The sequence below is a fragment of the Primulina huaijiensis genome, chromosome 14 (assembly GCF_012295235.1).
Source record: "Primulina huaijiensis isolate GDHJ02 chromosome 14, ASM1229523v2, whole genome shotgun sequence".
In the NCBI taxonomy this organism is placed as follows: Eukaryota; Viridiplantae; Streptophyta; class Magnoliopsida; order Lamiales; family Gesneriaceae; genus Primulina; species Primulina huaijiensis.
The window spans coordinates 12,832,787-12,859,207 of record NC_133319.1 but is presented as its reverse complement, the minus strand read 5'-3'; the positions used below and the strand labels follow the sequence as shown (position 1 = coordinate 12,859,207).

The 26,421-nt window shown below is 33.8% G+C and overlaps 2 protein-coding genes and 1 long non-coding RNA gene across 4 annotated transcripts; 2 read left to right on the top strand and 1 right to left on the bottom strand.

The window, feature by feature from the left end:
- The first annotated feature begins 2,059 nt into the window (after positions 1-2,059).
- On the top strand, positions 2,060-6,366 carry LOC140956542 (uncharacterized). 2 transcript variants are annotated; one of them, XM_073413315.1, is made up of 3 exons: positions 2,060-2,251; positions 4,841-5,149; positions 6,122-6,366. In XM_073413315.1, exons 1-3 carry the CDS (start codon positions 2,154-2,156, stop codon positions 6,189-6,191), a joined length of 477 nt encoding a protein of 158 aa, XP_073269416.1. In that variant the 5' UTR covers positions 2,060-2,153; the 3' UTR covers positions 6,192-6,366. The 2 variants fall into 2 exon arrangements, with proteins under 2 accessions (XP_073269416.1, XP_073269417.1); XM_073413316.1 differs by having other exon boundaries at positions 6,040-6,366.
- Positions 6,367-20,831: 14,465 nt separating this feature from the next.
- Positions 20,832-25,895, top strand: LOC140957774 (hydroxyproline O-arabinosyltransferase 3-like). Its single transcript, XM_073415155.1, has 9 exons — positions 20,832-20,966; positions 21,841-22,450; positions 22,694-22,761; positions 22,852-23,053; positions 23,172-23,269; positions 23,378-23,447; positions 23,541-23,612; positions 23,799-23,912; positions 25,566-25,895. The coding sequence occupies exons 2-9, from the start codon at positions 22,022-22,024 to the stop codon at positions 25,626-25,628; spliced, it is 1,116 nt and encodes a 371-aa protein (XP_073271256.1). The 5' UTR covers positions 20,832-20,966; positions 21,841-22,021; the 3' UTR covers positions 25,629-25,895.
- Positions 20,861-21,962, bottom strand: LOC140957775 (uncharacterized). The gene is made up of 2 exons (XR_012171688.1): positions 21,820-21,962; positions 20,861-21,106 (listed from the first exon to the last, which is right to left on the bottom strand). It is a non-coding gene; the product is annotated as an uncharacterized lncRNA (long non-coding RNA).
- Positions 25,896-26,421: the final 526 nt, after the last annotated feature.

Sequence of the window (26,421 nt, the reverse complement as noted above, 5' to 3'; positions counted from 1 at the left end):
TTTTAAGATATGTTTGGTGTGGGTGATAAAAGGGTGATTGATGAGTAATCACTCTTCATCACATGTTTGGTATAAGTATTGGTACTCCCAATTATCTTGTGGGCTATTACATGACCCGTGTATGGCTCACACTGTACATATTACATGGGAGATTAACTATCACATCTTGTCGAAGTGATTCTTTATACAACCCAATGACAATAATATATAATTCTTGTTTTACCCTTTAATAACAAGTATGAACTAAATTTATACATATGATTTAATTTTATGATAAGAATTCGAGATAAATATTAAAATATAAAAGTTTATGCAATAAAATATAATTGTACAATCTTAAAAATCGTCTTAATCCCAGCTTATGGATTTACTACTCACGATTTAATTTTAATTATTTTTCAAATTATATAATTCAAATTAACAATAATAATAATAAATAAATAAATAATAAGATGTAAAATAATAATAATAATAAATGAGAAGATACAAATTAATATCAATAATAAAAAATTAAATAATGATAAAAAAATTAATTAAATTAATAAGAAATTATTGAATAATAAAATTACTGATTAATTATAATTATAATTAATGATGAAACTATAATTAAATTATTGATTAAAATAATATGTCATTAATTATAACGATAATAATTATTGTATAAAAAAATAATTTTAGAAAAAAAAAATGAATTTTTATTATTAATATCAGTCAGTATTTGTATAATAAAAAAAGTTATTAATAAATAATAAGAAATAATTTTTTTGATAAATAATAACAATTATGAGTCGGAAGAAGAATAATTAGTAAAATAAAAATAAATTAGTAACAAAATAATAAGAAATAATCAACGTAAAATTAACAAAATTGTTATAAGTAATAAGAAATAATTATATAATAAATATTAACAAGAAAAAAAGTAATAATGAATGATATTTAATGAATAGGTAATAAAATAATATTAAAAATAATAAGAATTAATCAAATATTTGTTAAAATTATTTATTTGTTTATTATTATTATTATTTTATTTTCTATTATTTATTTATTTTTTGTTTATGTTAATTATATTTAGGTAAGGTGATTATATACACATAGTGTGGATATTTTGGTCATTTCAAGATAGTACATAAAATTTATTCATAATTTTAAAATCATACCAAACATCATATATTTTATCTCACTATATTATTTATCATCATCTCTCATTTTTTAATCACTCTAATTACTAATCCTTTAGTTATCCTATCCAACACACCAAACATAGCCTTATAGTCATCTTACTTTTTTAATAAACTAATGCAAATATTAACAACAAATATAAGAAACACTAACATCCCTAAAGTAGGTTAAGATTCCTCTAATCTACCTAGAGAACCATAGTATATGTTTCAAAAATCACTTTTTTAAAAAACCAAAAATTACATAACATATTCATCGTGGAGTGGGTCTCATGTGAGACCGTCTCACGGATCTTAATTTGTGAGACGGGTCAACCCTACCCATATTCACAATAAAAAATAATACTCTTAGCATAAAAAGTAATACTTTTTCATGGATGACCCAAATAAGAGATCCGTCTCACAAATACGACCCGTGAGACCGTCTCACACAAGTTTTTGTCTTCATCGTGTGTGCTTGATCATTAGTCAATATCCAACCAAATTGGTTGGATAGTATGACCCTCACCTTATTACAATTTAGTCTCTTATCAAATTGTTGTATGATCTTTAATCAATTTTTGTAATTATAATATTAATTTTATTTTAATATAAATAAATTTTTTTTTTAAAAAAAAAGTTGATTAAGCTATAAAATAATTTTCAAACAAAACAAAATAAAATAAATTGTACGAGTGTGTACCGATACTATTATAAATACTGATATGTTGTCCATCAACCGTATCAACTTCATTATCGTTAATGAAATAGTACTCGTATATTGCATATACAGATATGCTTCCTACCTACCTAATTAGTGATCATAGAAGCTGACACCATTAATGGTAACACAACAAAATTAATTATATACGACGTAATGATTTTATTTTGATTTTGAGTAACTTAAAAAAAAAAAAACCAAACCACAAATCAGAGGAAATAATTATTATTCTGTAAAGCTTGCTCGAGAAATAAAGTGAAAAATTCGGAGATATGTCTCTGGTGGATTATGCATCGTCTTCAGATGAAGAAGAAACAGAGAAGCTTCGACAGCCTATGAACGACGCTTCGTCTCGTCAAGAACTCAACAGGTAGTTCCCAAAGATTCCCTTTTCCTCTTTTTTTTTAAAATTTTTTATAAACCCTTATCTGGGTCCTGTGAATCTTTGCTTCAAGAATCGAGATTGCAATTCGTCTTATTGTTTGAGATTATCCAATGCGTAAATGCCCCGGTAAGCATGCCAGCTTAGGCTATGTTGATTTCTTGACACAAGCTGGACCAATGTTGATGTGCGTGACTAATTAAGTTTGCTTGCCATGTTGCTATTTTTAAAGATTGTAATTCGATTCGTTAGGTAATAATGATTTGGATAATTTTTTGTTCCAATTCCTCGGATCCTCAATTTTTTTGAGCTCTCTGTATTTGAGACGAGCAATCGAAAATAAATAGCGTTTTATGGTTGATCAACATCAAGTGACAGTTAAAAACGATGAGTGCGCAATGAAGCTGATTTATAAAATTGTACCTTTTCATTACTGGGTTTTTCATATTGAGGTAAAATGTATATTTGGTAATGGACATTTGGAGTCCCTGAAGCACATTCTCCCTCTTAATGTATGGAGAAGAATGACATATGTGCAGGTAACCTCTTTCAGAAAGTTTATACTTAGGTTCTTGATACTGCATCATACGCATATTTTTGCATGTGTTTGTGTTTGTAATTACTGTCAATCATTCTCTCTGGATCTTGAATGTAATGGTGGAATAAGAAAAGAGAAAAAGATGAAGGGAGGGGTGAGGAAGTTATTTGCATCGTATTGTCAATTCAATTAAATAAAGAATTAGGGAAACAGCATTGGACTTGATGTTGCGTGTATTCATGGCTCATGCGTAAGTTTTTATCTTTTGCTCTAAGGCTCCTTGATATCTCAGTTAATAATTGGCTTAAAAGCTTTGATCTTCCAAGGTTTACACTTCTTTGAGCATTGAGATAGTTTCATTTTTTCACGATCATGTCTCTTAAGTTTGTGTCAAACACATTTTAGTTTTTAAAACATAAATGTGTAAGTTGGCTGCTTATACTTCTTGTGGGTTTTTACTTTTTAACAAATCACATTTTTTACTTTTTGTCGCCACTCTGCGAATTTGTGGTTTGAATATAAAATTTAGAAAATTAGAGGAACTCTTTCCTTGATGTTTGATTGGAATGACTTGGCGACTACAATAAAGCAAATAAGTATTAGACTTTAACTTGAAAAACTTGTTTCCTTGTAACCTTGATTTTGTTGCATTGGCATCTAAATGAAGTTCAATGCATGGAAAGCTATACCCATTCATTGTGTAAAAGGGACCCGCCTTTTCCTTCGATTTCTATTTTTTCTGTGGCTGTTTCGATCTGAACTCGAGAAAGTAAAAGCTGTATTTTGTTTTGTGGAAAGTGGATGATTTTGAACTCAAATTTTGGTGGCTCAACTTTTTACAAAACGAATCCTGTATCTATAGTGATGCTATAACTATAGTGAGTATTTTACTCCTTTCCTTTCTTTTTTTTCCTCTAGTATCCTTAGAATTGAACAACACATCTCAAGCGCTTCTGCTGATTTAGGAATTGGCCTTTTCTCTTTCTGTGATTCCATCAAATGCCAAAAATAATGTCATTGAGCATTGGAATTTTACATGTCTCCCTTGACTTGAGGATTGAATATCTGATACTTTAACACATTTTTATTCTATTTACTTGGGTTGGTGTGAGATATGAGGTATTGGGTCTGAATTCTGTTTTTTTTTTTTCATCTAGAATTGCCATGTTGCTGCCACATAGATGGATAGGGATTTTAAATGTGATAAATTTGTGGTTTGTCCGAAAGAGGACAATATCAGGTACCACATTAGAGAAGCACTAGATGTATTGATGTAAATAATGGAAATGGGAAGGATTTCCATCAAGCATTTAAGGTTATTATGGGCTAGGCACTTCTCCCTGTAAACACTGCTAGGCACTTGACAGCTTGATTAATATGCTTAAGTCCATGTGGTCAAGTGAAGAACGACCTCAGCCAATTGTTGTTTCCCCACATAACCTGCTCGAATGGTACTGTTGAGGAAAGGAATTAAATATTATTCTTTTGGAAACAAAAAGAATGAATTGGCATTTTGTAGTCCCATGTGTTTCAGGTGGCAGCATTCTGTTATGACAGAATTGTCCACACGTGTCAAAAATTTTGTATGGATACATGATATATAGTCTTACAAAAAGCAATGACACATTAGTTAATTGCATATTCCATTTATCAATTCTTAGTTTTCTTCTTTTAGCTTTTCTTTGTTGCTCTCCAAACAGGTACACATAGACTTCCCCTCTAAGCAAGGTGGTTGTCCTCATGAATGTCTTTTGATTCTGTGCTAAGAATTTGGTAGACTTGTTGATGTGCCAAAATCTCATAGCCAGCTAACCTTGAATATTTAAGTTGGATGGGTGGGGTGTAATTGTTGCCTCCATATAGTTTTCCCTTTATCACTGATTGCATGTCAAACACAATATCTTCATTATCCGTGTCTATACTTCCTAGCTATTCTATAATAATAGCCCTCGATTTTTTGTGATGATATTAATTTTCAGCCCTATTCAGTGTTTTACGAGAAACATTTTATTTTAAATTTAGTTCTTTCCACAATGTAGGAAAGCGGCATCTTCACTGACTAAACAAATGAAAAATGTTTCTAATCAGTCAGAGTCTTCTGAGCTGAAACTTCCTGATGCATCTTTTCTCTTGAACTCTCCTTCTGTGCCTTCAAATGGTTTAGATGCTTCAGACCACTCATCCCGAGTTGCTGCTGCTATGGCTCGAAGTGCAGCACGAAAGAGGGAGTTGAATATGTTACCTGCCAATAATCCTCGTAGTAAATTTCCGAAAGGGTCCTTGCCTCAATCAAAGAATGTTCCAGATACATTAGGCGGTCGTCTTCTTCCACCTCAGCTTGTGGGAAGGTACATTTACTGTATATTTTTTTTCAACAATGCCCAATACCGATTGTATCTGATACACGTTTGGTTCAGCCCAAGTGGTGACAATAGAATCATCATCTGATGTAATTTTTCTGAATTCTTTCATTATTCTCGAAGTTCTGTAGTGGTGCTAAGATGGAATCTCATGTCAAGATGTTATGTACTTATTTTGCAACTTCTTTAATTACTTTAAAGGTAGAAATTATCAATAATTATGTTTTCTGATTGGAGTCAGTATTGTGGTGAAGAGTTTGACATTCGTTACTTCTTTTCATATATGATGTTTATTGAAAATTTTTGAATGGAAGGTCTCTTTATTGAAAATTTTGACTGGAAGGTCATTTTTGTCCCTGCTGTTTATTTGGTTGGAGGGCACAGCTTATGAGTTTAGTGCTAGATTGCATTTGTTGAGCAACAGTCTCTACTCCAAGAGGCACCCTTATTGGTTTTGGATCTCTTAGGCGTCAATTGATCCCCGAAGTAAGATCCTTATTAATATATTATATTGGAAAGCTGGAAACTGTGCCTCAATGAAAATCCGAGGTAAGCTGGCTGGATATATCACAAACATCAGCTGAAAAAAAAAGATCGAATTTGCTGATGTTTTTTTTTTTTTTGGTATTTGAAAGTGGAAGAAACATAGTGAATGGAGAAACAGAAGCTATAGGCAGGCCTTTATCCGTGACATATTGTTCCAATGGATAAAACTCTAATGGTTGTATCATGACGTAAATAGGGATCCTGTGTAGTGTCGTCATACTTAAATCCTGTAATGTAGCATTCTTTCTTCACTCTATTTTCTCTACTTCAAAATTCAACAGTTTTATCCAACAAATGCCAGTGTATGTGAACATTTTTTGGTGTCCCTACAGTTGGTAGTGTTCCTTCACACATGATATGTTGCACTTCCACCGATGAACACATTTTTAACCATACATGAATGGAATTTTGCAGAAGTAACGTGGTGACTGAGGACATAAGCAAGCTCTTTGTGAGACGAAGTGCGGATTCGCCAGCCGAGTAGATGCCCCCAGCTTAGTGACAGGTTCCTCAAGCTTCATTTTCTTCTTATAGGTTCATGTCATTTCAGAAATTACATTGTTGGTGTACTGTTGTTGTATAGATCTCATCTTTGCATGGATGAAATACTTTAAATTAATGATCAAATGATGGAAATTGCTGATGATATTATTGCACAATCGACTCTTTATTTTCAGGTTATTTAATTTTCTCTTCCATTCATTTTACTTGCCAGGGGAGCATTTATTTCTTTAGATATATATGCACTTGAAACTTAAATATAATTATTCACCATGGGACAATATTGACTTATCATACTAAACTTGATATAGTACATAATAAATAATATGTTCAAGAACGTAAATAATAATGAGAAGTTGAAGAGTACTTCAACAAATTCTGGTAGATAATACACCTTAAATATATGTAGTATTAATTCAAATTTCATCATTTTCGTGGACATATAACATATAATTTAAGATTCTCTCTCCCTGTTGAGAGTCCGATCCTTTCTCCTTCTGCTCGCTCTTGGCTCCCAAATTTCCTTGGCATTATGGATTCAATGATGGCAGACTTATCATTGTCCATGGATGAAACTGATGTGCTCATGGCACCATCTGAATCTGATCCACATTCATCATCTCTTCAACTATGGTTTGTGGGGAGATTCCCGACTGATCGCTCGATAAATTTCGGAACGACGAAGAACTGATCGATAGACATCTGTAGGCCAGGGAGTTCTTATTCGTGAAATTGAGGGTCAATTTTATTTGTTCCAGTTCTTTGGTGAAATTGGTATGGACCGGATTTTGGAAGGGGGGCCTTGGTCCTTTGACAACTACCGCCTTGCCTTGTTTTACAGACTGACACAAGGTGAACAAATGACACAGACTGGGTCAGTCTTAGACTTGTCTTAGACTTTGAAGGGTACGGTGCAATAAAAATTGGACCTTTTTTATTCTTATAAAAAATAATCTTAAAATCAATGATATAAAGATAATTTCATTAAATGAAAACATAAACTAATATTTATAATAACGAAAAACATTATATTCTACATTGCTAATAATCAGTATCATTACATTATAGAAAATTTTGAGAGACCTGCTATTATAATTAACAATGAAAATTCATTTATGAACAAACTGATATTGTTATGTAGTTGTTAGGAGTTTTAGCTCAAAGATTTGTTGAACCGAACTGAAGTGGGGTTTGTAGGGTTGTATTAAACAAATCTTATGGTTAAATCCTTCTAAAAACAGAAAAATGGGAGACATAGAAACTGTCATCAAACTTCCATAAATAAACTCTAAACTATATTTACTCTCAGTCTTTTGCTTATCTAATCTTCTATGTGTTATGAATAGTATAGAATATAGAGAAGAGAGAATGATTTAGCATACTTTATTCATCATTTGAGACTTCTATTTATAGAGTAGATTTATAGAATTTGAATAGGTAATATTATCAATAATCATCTACAATATCTTTTCTATAATACTCCCCCTTAGATGATTATCGACTCAACAAATTACTTCTAAGAGATGTGGGAGTTCAAATGTTGTTTCGTTAAAACCTTGTCAGTACAACCCAATGGAAAAACCTGAACGAAGGAAAAAGAGTACAACAATAGATACTCCCCCTGATCTCAATCATCTGAGATCCTTCAACTGATGCATCCTTATCTTGTGCACCAATTTCTTGAATGTTGAAGTTGGCTATGCCTTTGTAAATAAGTCAGCTACATTGTCGCTTGAGCGAATTTGATGGAATTAAATATCACCATTTTCTTGAAGCTCATGTGTATAGAAAAACTTTGGTGAAATATGCTTTGTTCTATCATCTTTGATGTAGCCTCCTTTTAACTGCGCAATGCAAGCAGTATTATCTTCGAATATTACTGTTGGGCCATCTTTGGCTATTGGGAACCCACATGATTCTTGAATATGTTGTGTCATATATCTCAACCACACACACTCCCGACTTGCTTCATGCATTACAATGATCTCAGAGTGATTTGAAGACGTCGCTGTTAAGGATTGCTTCACCTACTTCCATGATATAGCAGTGTCTCCTCGTGTAAACACATAACCTGTCTGGGATTTAGCTTTATATGGATCAGAAAGATATCCTGCATCTGCATATCCAACTAAAGAAGACTTTGATTTTGTCGAATAAAATAATGTCATATCAGTTGTACCCCGAAGGTAACGAAATATGTGTTTTACACCATTCCAATGTCTTCGGGTTGGACATGAGTTATATCAAGAGTTTCTGATACTGCTAAACTGATTAGGAATCGAAAAGTAGTGGCATCCATCACAGGTGAATATGTTTCCTCATAGTCAATTCCAGGTCTCTGCGAGAAACCTTGGGCTACGAGGCGGGCGTTGTATCTTACAATTTCACCATTTTCATTCCTATTTCGTACAAAAACCCATCTGTGTCCTACTGGGATTACATTTTCAGGTGTTCGTACTACAGGTCCAAACATTTTATGTTTTTCTAGTGAGTCTAATTCAGTTTGTATGGCCTTCTTCCAATTTGGCCAATCATCTCTTTGTTGACAATCCTTAACGGATTGTGGTTCTGGGTCTTCATTATGTATGATGTCAAGGGCGACATTTAGGGCAAAGACATTGTCAACAATTGTGTTATTTCGATCGCCCAATTTTCGAGATGATATATAATTTATTGAAATCTCATTATTTTCATGAGAATTTGATTCTTCAGAAATAATATTATCCAAGTTTGGTTCATTGATTTCCCTTACTCTATCATCCAAGATTTCTTCTTTGGGAGCTTTTGAATTTTCTTTCTCTTGTACCTTTCTTTTTCGAGGTACAGTATCTTTTGAACCAATTGACTGGCGTATTTTTGATTCATTTGCAGGTTGAATAATAGCTGGTCCTACGGGGACATCAATTTTTACAGGGGTATTCTCTGCATGTATATGTGACTTTGTCACATTCTTTGTATTAACAAAAGCATCGGGCAATTGATTTGCAATTCTTTGCAAGTGAATGATTCTTTCAACTTCTTGCTCACATTGATTATTTCGAGGATCATAATGAGATATTGTTTTCTCATTCCAAAAAATCTTTTGATGTTCTTCGGGACACAACTTTATTTCCCCTAGATTTGGAAATTCCAATTCATCGAAGTGACAATCTGCAAATCTCGCAGTAAACAAATCTCCTGTAAAAGGTTCCAAATATCTAATAATAGATGGTGAATCATATCCCACATAAATCCCAAGTCTACGTTGTTGGCCCATTTTGGTTCGTTGTGTAGGTGGGAGAGGGACTTGTACTGCACAAACAAATACTCGAAGGTGAGAAACATCAGGCTTTCGACCATAAGCAAGTTGTAAGGGTGAGTATTGATGATAATTAGTTGGCCTTATACGAATCAATGATGCAGCACGTAATATGGCTTCACAAAATATTTTAGCGACTAGTTAAATCATCAAAATCCAAATAATATAAATCTTAAACAAGCAATCCAAGATATGATAAAAAAAAAAAAACTTGAATCAAAACAACAATACATTTATAATCAAAATTCTTCAAGAATATTGTCGAAATATATGATAGTTATCTAAATTCTTCAGGAATATGATAACGTTATATTTTATATCAATATTATTCATAGATATTGATAGATCTTTATGATTTTAGATCAAGATTCTTCGGAAATATTGATAAATCTTATTCATCTATATTTTATTCATAGATCTATCAATATTTTCAACATAAAGTCGTGTTGTGCTACTTCAGGAGCATCAACATAAAATTAAAAGTTGTGCTTCTTCAGGAGCATCAAGATAAATCTATAATTTGTGCTACTTTAGGAGCATCAATATTAAATCTAAATATTGTGCTTCTTCAAGAGCATTCATACAAGAATAAGAATAAATTATTTATAAATTTTACCTTGAAGAGCATTCGTGCTGATAATGTGTTATGAATAGTAGAGAATATAGAGAAGAGAGAATGATTTAGCATACTTTATTCATCATTTGAGACCTCTATTTATAGAGTAGATTTACAGAATTTGAATACGTAATATTATCAATAATCATCTACAATATCTTTTCTATAATACTATGTATATTTTTATTTACTTTGTGTATTGAGCTGTTTCCACACTTTTATTCATTTTAGTTGGTTGAGTCACTTAGTCTTGTTAGAAAAATATTTCAAGCCGCTAACCCAATTTGATTTGCAAAATCTACTATAATTGTTAAATAAGTTTATTCATCCTTATAAGCTTTTTTTTTTTTTTTTTATCTTAACCTTAAGGCATTTTCAAACTAACCTCATCAATCAATATTTCATAATTAAGTTTTTCTAGAAAGTCACTCTCAATCGAAATCATAGTTAATGTATTCAATCTTATTTGAGTCATTTTTGACCGTCCCAGGGTTTGATATTGTTCCATTTTGGGTTCAAATTTATGATTTTCTAGTTGGGTACATCTCTGAATCTATTGGTAAGCAACCGGAAAATTTTATTGGTCAATTTCTGAGTTATTAAAGTTCAAATAATTCTGGTTTTTGAAGACCATATATATATGTGTTCAAGTAGTTGTTGATGTGAAAAAACCTTTGATGCGTTGTAAGAAAATTTGTACAACAGAAGGCAATTAGTTTCTGGTACATTTTAAACATGAGAGGGGCTCACATCATTTTGCTTCGTATGTGGTTCTTTGGGTCACACGGAATGATTTTGTGAGGCACTCTTCTTTTCAAATGATAAGAATATGAAAACAGAATGGGGTGCATGGCTACGAGCACCTGACCAGTGATTCACACAGTCTAAATCTTTAAAATGGCTGCATGAATCTTTTGATCTGGCTAAGAATGTCTCCGGCGAAATTGTTATTGAGTCTCACGGCCCGATTAACAAGTCGGCGAGAACAGGTTTGCAATCTTTCCTTAATCCCATGTTTTCGGACAGAAAAAAATTGAAAATATAAAACACGATACGATTACAATACTACAATTATTTAAAAATATATAAAGATTATAAATATATATATATATATTTAATATTAAAAATTGTAGAGATATATATATTTATATAAATATATTGTAGAAATATATATATACATATTTATGTAAATATACGCAATGTACAACTTCAGCGCAGTGATTTATTAAAAAAAAACCGAAACGTATCTAGAAACCTATCATCGTCATATACTTGACATATCCTAGTCGTGTCAAAGACGTATCCGAATGGTCAAACGTACAAAAAGTCAATGCAACGGATTTTTCGTATCCGACATGCGTATCCATGTGTCGTATGCTTATCCTTCGCGTATCCGTTTCTAATACTTCAGATTTTTTTAAGAGTATCCGTACTACATAGCTGGTGAGGCCAGAACAATTTATGATGACCCTCGGGAGTTATTCACTTTGTACCTAGAAACTGGACTCGACTATGGAAACTCCATTTACCACCAAAAAATTCAAGTTCTTTCTTTGGCGAGCGGGAAGAAACCACATCCCTTGCTGCAAAAATTTACGGGATTGTGGTATTGACGTACCTTTATGTTGTGGTCTTGTGCTTCAGAACATGAGAATAGTTGTCGTCTCTTTATTGACTGTCCATATGCGCGAACTTGTTGGAGCCTGACAAATTTGCTGCACCTTGTGGATGATTGCGCAAATAAAACGTTCTTTTGTGCAATGTCTCTTTTATTGTTTGGAACGCTATCCCTCTCAGACAACTTCTATTATGGCTATGATTTTATGGAGCATATAGAAAGTCAAGTTCTTCCTTTGGCGAGCTGCAAGAAACCACATCCCTTGCTGCCAAAATTTACGGGATTGTGTTATTGATGTACCTTTATGTTGTGGTCGTAGTTCAGAAAATGAGAATAACTGGCATCACTTTTTTGACTGCCCATATGCACGGACTTGTTGGAGCCTGGTAAATTTGCTACATCTTGTGGGAGATTGCGCAAATAACATACTCTTTTGTGCGATAGTTCTTTTATTGTTTGGAACACTATCCCTCTCTGACAACTTCTACTATGGCTATGATTTTATGGAGCATATAGAAATCTCGAAATAATAAGTTATAGAATTAAGTTGATAGACTTGCAAGTGTCTGACATCTTTTTGATGCCCATGTTTGAAGAAACTAACCCACAATCCACAATGAACAATCATGAAAGATGGTCAAACCGCTCTGTGGAGTTTAACAAAAGAACAGGGAAAAAAATCATAAGGAGGGACTCGACAAAAAAATCAACAAAAAGCTATGCAAATTTTCTTCAAAAACTCTCAATCATTTGTCTGTATATTTCAATTTCTAGTAGTCAAATTGCTTTAATGTTCAACTTGTTTTTCTATTCATCTTGTAAAAATGTCGTCCAATTTCATAACAACATAATTAGATTTGATGTTGTTCATAGATTCTCTCTATAATTTCATCATATTCCTCAGTTTGTTTTTTAGCTTTGAAGTCATACTGAGGTAAGTATAACGAACGGTCGAACCGGAACACACAACGCTTGATAAAAGAAGTCAGATCATTTCACATTTGGCACTGACAAGCCCGTAAGTTTACGTGATAAACAAATTGGCACGGCCGATGGGACGACAATGCCTCCAAAGTATTCAGAGAAACATGAAGGAATTCTTCCATCACATGGGAAAGGCCATCGTTCACAAGAAGAAGAAACCGATACTGATGGAAGATAAGTGGAACAACTGGTACACAAGTTCAAAGAAGAGGCTATGAAGGAAGGAATTGTATTTTCTGGTGGCGAGGGAGTTTCAGCTAACATTATGTTGTCCATGGAGAAACATATATGTGGTGATCTCAAAGAAATGAGCTTTTACTGCTGTCATGATAGACTTTATGGCAGAAATAAGGGAATGGAGAAAATCTTCAAAGAAAGAGAATAAGTCACCAGAAGTTGGTAAACCTAAAGAGATTGAAACTAAGTCGTGTGAGGACCAAGGCCAGAGGTCGGGAAGTTTTCCAGTAGGTGAAAACCTTCGCTTGGAGGAATCCTCAATTCTGGGGTCTATTAGAAAAGAAAAATATACTCCTCCGTACAAGAGAGAAGATGAATTGGGGCCGAAACACCAAAACTACAGTAATGGTAAACAAGTAGCCGGTAATATGTTTGCTGTGAATTTTCCTAACGTGCATCCAGGGATGTATGGTGATGGGGGAATACATGCATACTCAGTTCCAAATTCAGGGAATAACACTCAGGGGGCAATCTATTCCCCACACCCATTATGACAGACTCTAGTTTTAGACTTTGAGACTGTACGTGATGTTATTCAAGAATTGTATGGCCCAGGGGTGAGGCCAATCAACCGACTAGAGTTTCACAAGCCATATCCTGATGTTGTTGATCGTGATAATCCTTATGTAAGGTCCAAAATTAAAGACGACGTAATCCAACTGCATGCGAATCTAGGAAATTATGAAAATGAAATAATTAATTGACTTTAGTTGCTTATTAATAATGTGACATACTTGTTTACATGCTAAAACAGACTTTTATTATCATCATGCATAAAATGGTATTTTTAGGAATATTCAAGTGACGATCGAGGAACGGGGACCGTGGCCTGGAAATGTAAAATGATTTTATTAAATGATTATTTTTAATTATTTAAAATATGGCCGATGCTTTTAAGTAATTTTTGAAAATATAGGGTTTTGAGGTGATTTTATACGCCGAGACGTAAATTTTATCGGTGTTGGTTTTTCAACAAAAAAAAATCGAGCTTCTTAGCAACCCGGCTAATAAATTCACATCTTTAAATAAAGAAAAAACTTTGGTATTATTTTATTTAAATCCTAATTAGACTAATGGGCCTACTAAGGTGGCTTAATAGGCCTAATTAGCCTTGTAGGTGGTTAACTTAGTATTTAATTTATTAATTAAATCAAACCCTAGTCTACTTGAAAGGAAAAATCGGCCGCTCACTTTTTTAAAACTGAAAAACTCTCCCAACACCACACAACACACACACGGCAGCTTTCTCTCAACAAAATCTCACGGCTGCACCTTGTTGGGAAGGAATTTTCGAAAGTTAGCTTCAAGCCAAGCGTCGTCACGTCCCGTTCTTCGTCGTCAAAGGATATTCGAGCGTATATTACGCAAAGGCACACCTTAATCTCCCTTTTGTCATCCATCTTGTCATATTTATATTTTTAAAAATCGGTTTGCATGAGGCTTGAAGCACACCAACTTGCTGCACGTTTTCTGTCATAGCATGATATTTTTTTTGCTAACTTGGTGATGCTTTAACTCGCGCTTCATGATACGAAGGGGCTGCCATGATGTCTAGGTTTGTTTAAGTAAAGGTTATGCATGATTTAGAGTCCTAAACACTCACCTTAACCAACAAAACTCACGGCAGAACAGGTGCAAGCGGGAAATCGGTTTGTTGCTGTCTCGGTTATGGCAGCGGGTTGACTTGGTGAATGGGCGGGCTGGCCTTGGCTTGGGTTTCAGGGCTGGCCTAGGGTCTGGTTGTGTCAAGGGGAGAGTCCTAGCCAAGCTAGGATTCGGGTTAGAAGGGCTGGGAGGAGTCCTTGAAATCAAGGACTCCTACCCGAGAAGTGGTGCAGGCCGCGCAGCTTGTTGGCGTGGCTTGTAGAGGAGTGAGGGCTTGGTCCAGGGCTCGTGGACTGGGTTAGGGTGACTCTTTAGGGTCCTAGTAAGGTGTAATGGGGGTTGGTTCGGGTACTGGGTAGTCGGCTAGGTCCTCAAGTGCACAAAACTAGAGTTCACCCCATGTGCAACTCTCGGCCAGCTTATGTATCTTAAGGGAGGGTTTCGTTTTTGGGTTTTGGGGTGTCGTTTTGGCAAACTCAGAGTCCAGTAGTCTAATTTAACATGTTGGGCACCTTTTGGCTTGATTTGGTTCGGGGGGAACTCGATAAAATTAAGAGATGGCTCGGGGTCGAAGTTTAGGTGTCAAAGTGAGTGTTAAAATAAAGGAAATTTGGAAAACGGCTCACGGGGGTCGAGTCGTGATCCATAAGGGCTAAAATAATATAAAAAGACTAAATTTAGAATTTAGGAATTTTATATTAAAGTTTGGTATTTTTCGGGATTAAAACACCGTTAAAATAATTAAGAAAAGTTAATTGAAAAAGTCTAAGTTTTAAGCCAAATAAAATTACGAAAAAATTTCTATAAGCTTAAATAATTATTTGGGTCATGTTAGGGTAATGAAATCAAGAAAAAAAGTCGAAAACGTAAAAAGTCGAGTCCAGGGGTAAAACGGTCTTTTTACACCGGGAAATTAGTAAAGGTCATGGCAGTGCCCGAAATGCTTTTTTTATGTCAAATATGATATTTTTAAATGTTTATGAAATGTTCATGATTAATTTATGATTTTTAAATGTCTAAAGGATTTTTATGATTTAAGGAAGACATTTAAAATACATGTTGCATGCTTGGTTTCAAAATGGAAAATGTAAATATTATTCAGGATTTTTCTAAAGTGATGTGAATGAAAAATGTTGAAGGATGTGAAGTGATTGTGACTAATTCGTTAATAATGGCGATGTCGTGAGGGTGATGGTCCCAGTGGGAGCCCGACGATCGTGTTTCCGTTATTGCGAATATGAGGTTATGAGGTTTGAGGAAGAATGGGGATATCGTGAGGGGAGAAGGCCCCAGAGGGAGCCCATTTATGGGAGAAGGCCCCAGAGGGAGCCCCGACGATCGTATTTCTATTCGATCATGTTAGGCCAAGGCTCAGTTGACCGGTGAGAGCGTCGCTGATGTCCCCGCCGCCCAGTACTGTGGTTATATTTAGATGGATCCATCGATCATGTCATGTGAGGAAAGTCACAATTAACGATCTGAATTCAACAAAGGAAAAAGGAAAAGGTTTATGTTCATGTTAAAATGTTTTTATGTCATGTTAAGGATAAAGGAAAAAGTTTAAAGATTATGTTTGCATGTCATGAAATGTATTTTACGTAAAAGTATTTTTCACTGTTGCATGTGATTTTATATGTATTATTTGCTATCAAGATTATGGTGTGTTGAGTCTTTAGACTTACTAGGCGTGATGGATGCAGGTGGGTATGAGGGAGGTCTCGACGGGTGATTTTACTGGACTGATGGCGCACACAACCCGAGGACCAGCGCTACTATTTTCCGCATTACGTTTTATGATGTTAAGTTAAAGTTTTTTTTAGACTATTTACTTATGTTTTTGAGAGATTTTTGAGAGGTTTAGTATGGGCTTTACTTTTCAAATTATTGCTTTTTAGGTTTGGTAAAACAAATTGACGATTTCATTCTTATGACTATTTCATTGATTTCTAAAAATGCTAGTTGGTTGGTGTTTCATTTTAAAGGGTAAAATATTTTATAAAAATATTTTCATGGGATGAACGAAATATAGGAAAAAAAAATTTCTAGTACTTTTAAAGCAATAAAAAGGGGCAGGACGTTTCACCTTATCCATGAGGATACCGCATTCCAGACTTCACTTTATAACCGGGGGAAGATTGTCAGTCTAGCGTGAAACATGTAGCAATGTTTATGATACAATACGGTGAATTAACAAATTTGGATAATTTTCTAACTACAAGCTACGGTCGTCCCTGAATTCATCAACTAGCGCTGCTTTCACTTGGTATGCAACACTGTCTCGAAATTGTATTATGGCTTGGGATGACTTGTAATGCCAATTCAATACACAATTTTTGAGAACAGTGCCTGATATTAGTATAGCGGAATTATCGAGGGTGGTCCAAAAACCAAGAGAATCTGCTAATGATTTCATATGTAAATTCAAGAGAGTGAGAAGAAGGTGCAAAGTGTTCCTTCCTGAATCAGAATATGTAAAGATGACGCAGCGAGGACTTGATTTTGAGCTTAGAAAGAAATTCCAAAGGATGGAGTTCCGTTGAGCTTGCCGCCAAAGTATCAGAGTATGAAGAATTATTGCGTGAGGAAAATCATGAAAGAAAATCCACGGTTGGTTCTTACTTCAAGGAAGTTGAGGAAATCTCCTTAGCAAAAGTGGAAAATTTTGGATCACGTATTGTCCCGTTATTAAAGCGCAAGATTGAAGAATTTTCTAAGAAAGGACGCTTCTCTAGTTCAAACACCTTATAATTTTGATGCGTCAAAGACAAAAGAGATTTTTGATCATTTGGTGAAAGAAAAATTTATAACTTCCCCCATATCATAAGTTACCAACCAGAGAAGTGATAAAAGAAAAGAACTACTGTAAGCATCATAATTCCTTCAACTATAATACTAATGTTTGTTGGACTTTTAAAAATGTCCTACAAGAGAGAATCAGTGAGTGAATCGTGAAATTTCTCGAGAAAAAAGAAACAATGATAGTGGATGTAGACCATTTTCCCCAGGTAGCCAACGTGAATGTGAATAATACTAACTTGCGATTTCTAATCAATGAGAGGAGGAGTGTAGTTGAAAACAGATCCGTCAAGTCAAGAGTTATTATAAAGAAATGTTGAGTACCTATTAAGATGATATTTGAGGTTAATGACAAAATAAGAGAGACTTTTCATTAAAATATCATCACTACAGTAGAGGGAATGTGTATTATAAGGGGATGAATGTGAGGTATGATGGAAGATCCATGGCTAGAAGGTCGATGAACCAATACCTCAAGAGGAGCTCCTCTACTAAAGTCATGAATGATGAAAGAAGATATGACCAACAGTCATTCCAAACGATGCTTCAGAGGTCCCCCAATGGTCAACATAGACTTGATCTTGTTGTTTCTTCAACAATTTCTGATGGAACATCCAAAATTTCTGAAACATCTTTCTCAAACCAAAAATCGACGATTGTTAAGGGAAAAGACTGCGAAGAGAAGGTTGAAGGTAGAAGAGTCATTGAAGTAGGCTGTACAACACTTGTGTATGAAGAAAGTTTATAAGGACGTGGGGAACATGTTTGTAAACTATTTTCTTCAAAACTTACTTTAAATAATGGTGAAGCACTTGTGGATTAAAAATAATTGTTGATCATAGAGTTTTCAGTATTGTTGGTTTTAAGGAAAGATATTGGTGGATTTATCTCGTTTTAGTAGCCAGGTTAGCTGTGAAATACCAATAAATATCGTCATTAATTTTAGATGGTTGATGGTGGACGATGGAATTATGTGGTTTGTTTCATACCAGTGTTACGTTTCTTTCAATAATTATGTGTCATATAAAAAAAGATATTTGACCTTTTTTACAACCAAAAAAAAAAAAAATTGGACAGATTTTCCCCTATTAATGTGACATGCCGAAAACAAAAATACATCTAAACAAATGCCAAGCAGCCGGTATAATGCTAACAACATGCTTCCAAGAACAATATTTGGCTTTCAAGCCACTTTTCTAAGTCTACCAATCAAAAGGACATTTGTCAAACCATGAAAAACAAGTGCAAAAAAATATAACTATTATCCCTAATTTGTGTGTTTTATTTCATCTCAATGTGTATGACACTCCATACATATATATTAGCCTGTTGCAAAGATATTCATCCAAGGTCGGTAATTTTTTTTTGGATTGGCCAGCGTCACTACCATCAGGATTTTTCATCTCCATTGGTCTTTAAAATACTTTCTTGCATTGACCTTTGAGGTTCTCAAATCTTCGATTTCTCCAACTATGTTTTCTGCAGATAAATGAGAAACAAATGAGAATTAATGAAGTGTTGATCATCAAAACTATGAATGCTCAAAGAATAATGCAACATAACAACGTGGAAGAAGAGCATCTATCAGGCAGGATGTAAGATAACCAAGAGAATGAAAGTTGGATGATTTATACATACCCCATTTCCGTCTTCTGAAATCCACCAGACTCTACCATCTCAATCAGAGCTATTTCATACAGTGCTAACTAATAATTTTGATCAAGGAAGAGTAATTTTTGTGGCTGTGTTCCCCATATGTATTGCTTCAGAAAGGTTCATCCGTGCTTTTAAAGTTTTTCTAATCCTTTAGTGCTGGTGCATTTCTTGTAAACCCATGGAAGATTAAATAAGTTGCATAAGCTATAGGCCAAGTTCTGAATATACACACCGAGGAAGCCGCTTTGTTGATGTGCAAGCAGTGGGTGTTATAAAAGAAGCTTATATTGATAGAATACTGGGAGAGATAATTCACGATAAGCCATTAAAAAATATGAGATATACATGCTTCATTGGCATTTTGACAAATCATCAAACACTTTAAATGCAAATGTAAGTGGAGGTTTCCAATTTACTGAAGTATAAGAGGGAGATCAAATATGGATATATGAGGAATTAATATAAAAATAAATTAAATTCAAATTTGAACTAAACGAATTGATATAATCAATGCAAGCAATAATTGAAGTTATCATTTATTGTAGTACACATTTCAATATTCATGATATATCTTTCTTTTGGTAATTTAATGTCAATTGGAAAACGTTGTTATAGTGATAACTTTTAATACTCAACCAATTTTATTTTAAGAAAAATTAAATAAACTAATTAAATATTGTATTTCTTTTTTTTAAAAGTAATTTGGGCATAAAATTACTTAAAATAGCAAAATGTATTTTTGAATGATTTACCTCATTAGTGATATTGAATATTGCAATCATTTGTATTTAAAATTTATTTATACAGTTTGTAATAAAAATTTAATAGATCATAGTAACACAAAATCATATCACAAGTTTAATTGATTGACATAATCAATGCAAAAATTTTAATGTAGTTTATGTTTTCAATAGAGATTAGTTTCAATTTAAATAAATAACATATAATGCAAAAATTATATTTGAATTAATATAAAAATAAATTAAATTCAAATTTGAACTAAACGAATTGATATAATCAATGCAAGCAATAATTGAAGTTATCATTTATTGTAGTACACATATTTCAATATTCATAATATATCTTTTTTTTTAGAAATAACATTTTGGCAGGAAATTACTATTTTTGGCAAAAACTCTACTTTTATATCTATATATAGATATAGATATTATTTACAAATATTTTCATATAAGTTTTAGTTTAAAAATAAAATTTTTTTTTTTGTAATTTTTGGAATATTCTTTTTATAATAAAATTTTAAAACATTTGTTTTCAACTCTCTCGCTAATTTTTGTAGCTCCGTCCCAACTTTTTTTCTTCTCTCAACAAATATATATCATTCGTCTATAACACATGCAACATGACACAAGTATTTAATAAAAATCATAATATTCCTCGAAAATTATTTTTCTTCTTTCGACAAATATATAACATTCATCTACAACACACGCAACATGACACAAGTATTTAATAAAAAGCATAATATTTCTCGAAAATTATTTTTCTTCTTTCGATAAATATGTAACATTCGTCTACAACACACGTAATATGACACAAGTATTTAATAAAAATCTTAATATTCTTCGAAAATTGCTTATCTCTATCATTCTCTCAATCTTAATCTTAACTTACTATAAATGAATCAAATGTCCAACAATTTTTTATTTTTTTTAATTTGTTGAATCGGATCACCATATTTTGGAATAAAAATTAAAATACATTAATTATTAAAATTAAATATCATTGCTCTAATTACAAAATTGCCCCGAATCTCTTCAGGTCGCTTTCGTGCGGACACGCACATCAGTATCCAGCACAGTTTCGTAGGTTTTTTTGGGTTCATTCCGATGACACCACAACTCAAATCTCTGGGTGTCGCTTCGTGCTAAATGTTTTTCTTGTCACCCTTGAATTTTGAAATCCCTTCTTGATCCAACTTCACATTACAGTAATAATCACTAATAGTTTATTTGTTACTCATTTACTTTCTTGCTTTTGCTTATCTGTATGGGATACCTTTTTCCTTTGTTGAAGAAAGGTTTCCCCTTTTCTTGATTGGCCCGGAATTGAATCCATTCTTATCATCTTCTATTTGCGTAAATTTGGAGTGATGGCGAGTCTTTCATTCTTTGATATAAATTATTGGGTTCATCGAAATGATTTTCTGTTATGGCTTTCTTTCTAGAATTTTCTTGTTTGAAATGGTTTGTACGTGGGAAACGTTGACTTTCTGAGATTGTACAATACGAGATTATGTGGCTTTTTTTTTACTGTTATTTTCTGTCTTTTTTTTTTTTTTTTTTTTTTTTTTTTTTGTATTTTGTCTGAAAATCTTGTTTACGGTTATGTTCTGTCATCTTTGTGAAAATTTGTGCGATGGTTTTTGCCTGTGTTTTGGACTGGTTAATTGGAATTTGGATGTGGGTTTTATTAATTTGTGGATTATTTGAAATTTGGATTGTAAATTATTGTTGTTCTGTGAAAGAATAAATAATTTGCATGCCTTTCTCCTAGTCTGGCTGTCATTTATTTATCCATTACTTTCACATTACAGCACTAGTCATAGCCTGATTTTATTATTGGAATTTTAATCAGTGGTCCCATCAAAATTCATTGACTTTGTTCTCCAAAGTACGAAAATGGTGATAAATATGCGTAGACAATTGAATTCCAGTTGAATTTTGTTTATTTTATTGAAATTTGGTTTATCAAATGGTGTCAATCTTATGTCTGTTTGTGACTCCATAAGTTGTGAGTTCTTTATATTCTCCTGCGTAAAGCATCTTCCGTGCCAATCTTACTCAGTCATCTTGCATTTGCAGGTAGCTTCTTCGTGTATCAATCCCGTGCGAATCAACATTCCATTGAACGTGTTAGAAAACAGAATGAGACCCTGTTCTGTGTAGGAATTTTGGTTGAACGCTTGTATTTATTTCTTACAAGATATTTCACTGATAAGTGATAATAAATAGTTGGTTTACGGTTTCACTAGATCATATTTTTATGTTGCCTGGGAGGCAAATTATGGGGCGAGAAGGACGTGTGTTCCTGGTGTTCTTGTTTCTTGGTGCTTTCCTTCTCACATATAACTTTGTTACAATGATTATACGTTACCAGAACATTTATCCTCAAAATTTGAATTTCGCTGAGCACCATAGTCGACTTCTTATTGATCCGGTGATTGAGATGCCGGAAAATGCCAAAAAACCCAAGAGGGAACGGGCACTTTTTCATATAGCCCTCACAGCAACTGATTCACCATACACCAAATGGCAGAGTCGTGTTATGTACTATTGGTATAAGAAGAATAAGGATTTACCAGGATCAGAGATGGGAAAGTTCACTCGAATTCTTCACTCAGGAACACCTGACAACCTGATGGATGAGATCCCTTCATTTGTGGTTGATCCTCTTCCTCCAGGCTTGGATAGGGTGAGAAGTTTATCCTTTTGTCATTGACAACTTCCTGCTATGTTTTACACTGTCATTATTCCTTTTTTTATTTTGATATCTAATTCCGGTCGTGTATAATTGTACATATAGTTGAAGGACATCAAATGGATGCATGGGTCCATGTAAATATCTGAAGTTTCATTGTTTAGTGTACGGCATAAGTACTCTAACACACCATGCGCAGTCTTGGTTCCTTTAAATGATTTGAGATTCTGTATCTAGGGTTATATTGTCTTGAATAGACCATGGGCTTTTGTACAATGGCTAGAGAAGGCAACAATTGAAGAAGAGTGAGTTTGCTTTCTTAAGTATGAAATAACTGGAAATTTAGCGTAGTGAGAGCATGAAATAGATTTATTTCTGTCTTCCCGCTGCTGCAGTTATGTATTGATGGCAGAACCTGATCACATATTCTTAAAGCCACTCCCCAACTTGGGAGGTGAAGGATTTCCAGCTGCATTCCCGTTTTTCTACATTGAACCTGTCAAAAATACAAAACTCATTAGAAAATATTTCCCAGAGGAGATGGGTCCGGTGGAAAACGTTGATCCAATTGGAAATTCTCCAGTTATAATTAAAAAGGTGAATCTATTGGTTTTCCTGAACTTGATGAGATAAATATGATCGCATCTAATTGATATAATGTTGCCTCATGATTTTTATTATGCCCGTGTCATTCGTTTCTTTCCTATAACACCAGGATTTGCTGGAAAAAATCGCTCCTACATGGATGAACGTCTCTTTGAAAATGAAAAATGATCCAGAGACAGATAAAGAATTCGGATGGGTGCTTGAAATGTAAGCCAATCTAAGAGGCATTCCATTTATGGCTTTGGTATTGAGTTTGCAGCTTTACTGACTTAACTTTGTTATTGTTTCTAATGTTCTTGTTCAATGTCAACAAAGGTATGGATATGCTGTGGCCTCTGCTCTTCATGGCGTGCGGCATATTCTCCGGAAAGACTTTATGTTGCAGGTATTATTTCCAAACTGTACTTAACAAGCTAAGCTGATGATTTCTTTGTTATATTGTCTTCAGCTGTAAGTATATTGCATGTTAATATTTCAGCCTCCGTGGGACTTGGAAACTCGAAATAAATTTATTCTTCATTACACCTATGGCTGTGACTATGACTTGAAGGTAAAAAATCATTTGTATCTTACCATTCATCTTGTAAATAGATATTAGTAAGTTCTGAAATGTTTGTAACAGTTGTCCCATTATCGAGTCCCTATGAGGCTGTTGAGATTGTTTGGAAAAAAGTATCCTTTGGGTTTTGAACTTCTCTGTCACAAATATGTATGCATAATGTTGTTGGTGTCTCAGGGTAAACTAACTTATGGCAAAATTGGAGAGTGGCGGTTTGACAAGAGATCATTCGGTGATGGCCCTCCACCTCGAAACCTATCGATGCCGCCTCTAGGTGTTCCTGAAAGTGTGGTAAGTAAGAACAACTGTCATGCCATATCATATATCTGCATTATCTATGTTCTGCTACCTCTTTCTGCGTAAGTGTTGACAAATCGAGCTTCCACAGGTTAGAAGCTCATATTTGTGCTCATGAATTTTTGAATCGAGTTTGAGTCGCTTGTTAATTTTGTTCTATAAATGATCTGATTCTAAATCTGAGTACAAATAAATCACCCTACAATAGAATATGGAGAAAGAGTTGGCTTATTCTTTTAATGCTAAAAGAAACTTTAGATGTGAAAATGATTTTGTTTAATTTTTTTAAGTATAATAGTATAGTATTTAAACAGTATAAAATATATGGCACATCACACTTTCAATAAATTAGTATCTAATAACAATAATGAAAAGATCCTGAGTTATCTCACGATCTTTGAAATGGGTATGTAATCTTTCGAGTTTGACTTGAGCCGAGTAACTCATGATAGCTTGGCTCGTCTTACACTCCATGACACTCCCAATAGCTGAACCCTAGATTGTTGTGCTACAACCCCAACTTATCGACAAAAGAGATCAAGATCAAATATAATTTTGAATGCTGAAACTTAAGTTTATATATATTATAAAATGTAAAACCTGGAGTATTAACTCTGTACAAGATCTCTTGCTCTCCCCTACCAATGCTGGTTACAAAACTCTTGAGAAAATAACAGAATGTATGTAGCAACCTCTCTTTCTTCTAGATTCTTCCAAGGCCTTGGGACTCTTGGGCCTAGGTCCATAATATCAGGGCCCGCAAAATGTTGGAATCCGTAACAGGTTGATGGTGACCATGGGATCCAAAGACCAAAGCATACGACTACCTATGGATCTGATGCCGGGGTTTTGTAATGAAACTGCGGAATCTCGATTTACTTATCGTTATTGAATCTTAGGATAAGAAAATCAAGACATTGACCCTAATAAAATTTGTGTTGTGGAACTGCAACTTAGCTTATGCAAACTGCTAGTTCAACCGTTTATATAGATACATCTCAAAACGATGCAAGGAATGAGTGTGTGGAATGCTGATGTACAGTTATTACAAAATGACTAGCTGCATAAAAACATGATTAGTAGATGGATTCTGCTGCTGCTGGATTGATCCAGCTGCTTACGAAAATATGGCAGACTTTCTTTCCTTTCTAATCTCAAAAATTAATTGGTGAAAGAGTGAACTCCTCTTAAATATGATACTGTTCTCAAAGTTAACAGCATCGAGTCGTTCTGAAATGATGTGCGTCCAAAAACATAAGCATGGACTTATCCGGACCGACATCTATCCAAGTGTAGATGACTACAAACCAACCGGCATCCGTATCTCATGGGTGCTAGGATATGGCATAGTGGAAGATGTATAAAACCAAACTTTGATACAAACTACCAATCTTGAAGGACTGTTGGAACTTGGAAATATTGTTTTATATGTATTCATATACAAAATATTTCATATCAAGCATTAGTTCTCATGAAGTGACTCTTTTGAGGCTTTGAAGAATTCGCATTTTGTTCATTTCTGGCTTTTATGCTAGAAATTTATGAGTTCATATATGGTTCGATTTTCATTTTAACATGTAACATAGGAAAACAGTTATTTTCGTGATTTCTCTTTGTTTTAATCTAATTCATCTTTTATATTTGCAGGTCACGCTGGTAAAGATGGTCAATGAAGCCTCTGCTAATATTCCGAATTGGGAAACTACTTGAGTACAAAACTCACAACGGCGGGGACTAACTTTGGCTAAACAAACTCGTAAGTTTAGGATGATAAAAGAATTTTCGGGTTCAGATGTCTATTTAGTGCTTATTGAGGAATGACAAAAGGAATTTAAATAGATGAATACTTTGTATACAAGATGGAAGAATATTTGGAAAACTATATGCAATTCCTGAGGGATTTGCATCTTCATTTGTACTTTGGCCATGATCTCGCAATAAATATCGATGTTATTCGAAGTTCTGCTCGAGCTCTCGATAACCATAAATGGTTACAGCTGAATGCATTTTTTTTTCCCAGAAAAAGGGTCAAAGTGCTGTAGAAAATGTGAAGTGGCTTGCTATATTATGATATTATAATTTATAAATGTAAATATAAATATGAAATTCCTAGTTAGATCAATGAGAAAGTTGGATATGATTCCATTTTCTGAGCGATAATAGCTATGTATTGTGAATAATTTTGTGCATTATTCGTCTCTGTGACAACACATGGTGAGAAGGTTGTGTTCGATCATATTTCATATCGTATGCTTGTCGCATCGACACTTTCAAGTGCATCCATCCAGGGAAAATTGTAATTGAGTCTTGCATATTTACTTCTTCGCAATTTTGTTCTTCATGTTAAATTTCGATCTTAGTCAGTTATTTTATTTTATTTTTGTCATTTTTTGTCATTTTCCAACGTGATGTTGACCGTGTAGTGTTACATCAATATCTTCAATAAAAAAATATTAAAATTATCAAAAATTAAAATATACAGGATTATGATTCAATTTTAAGG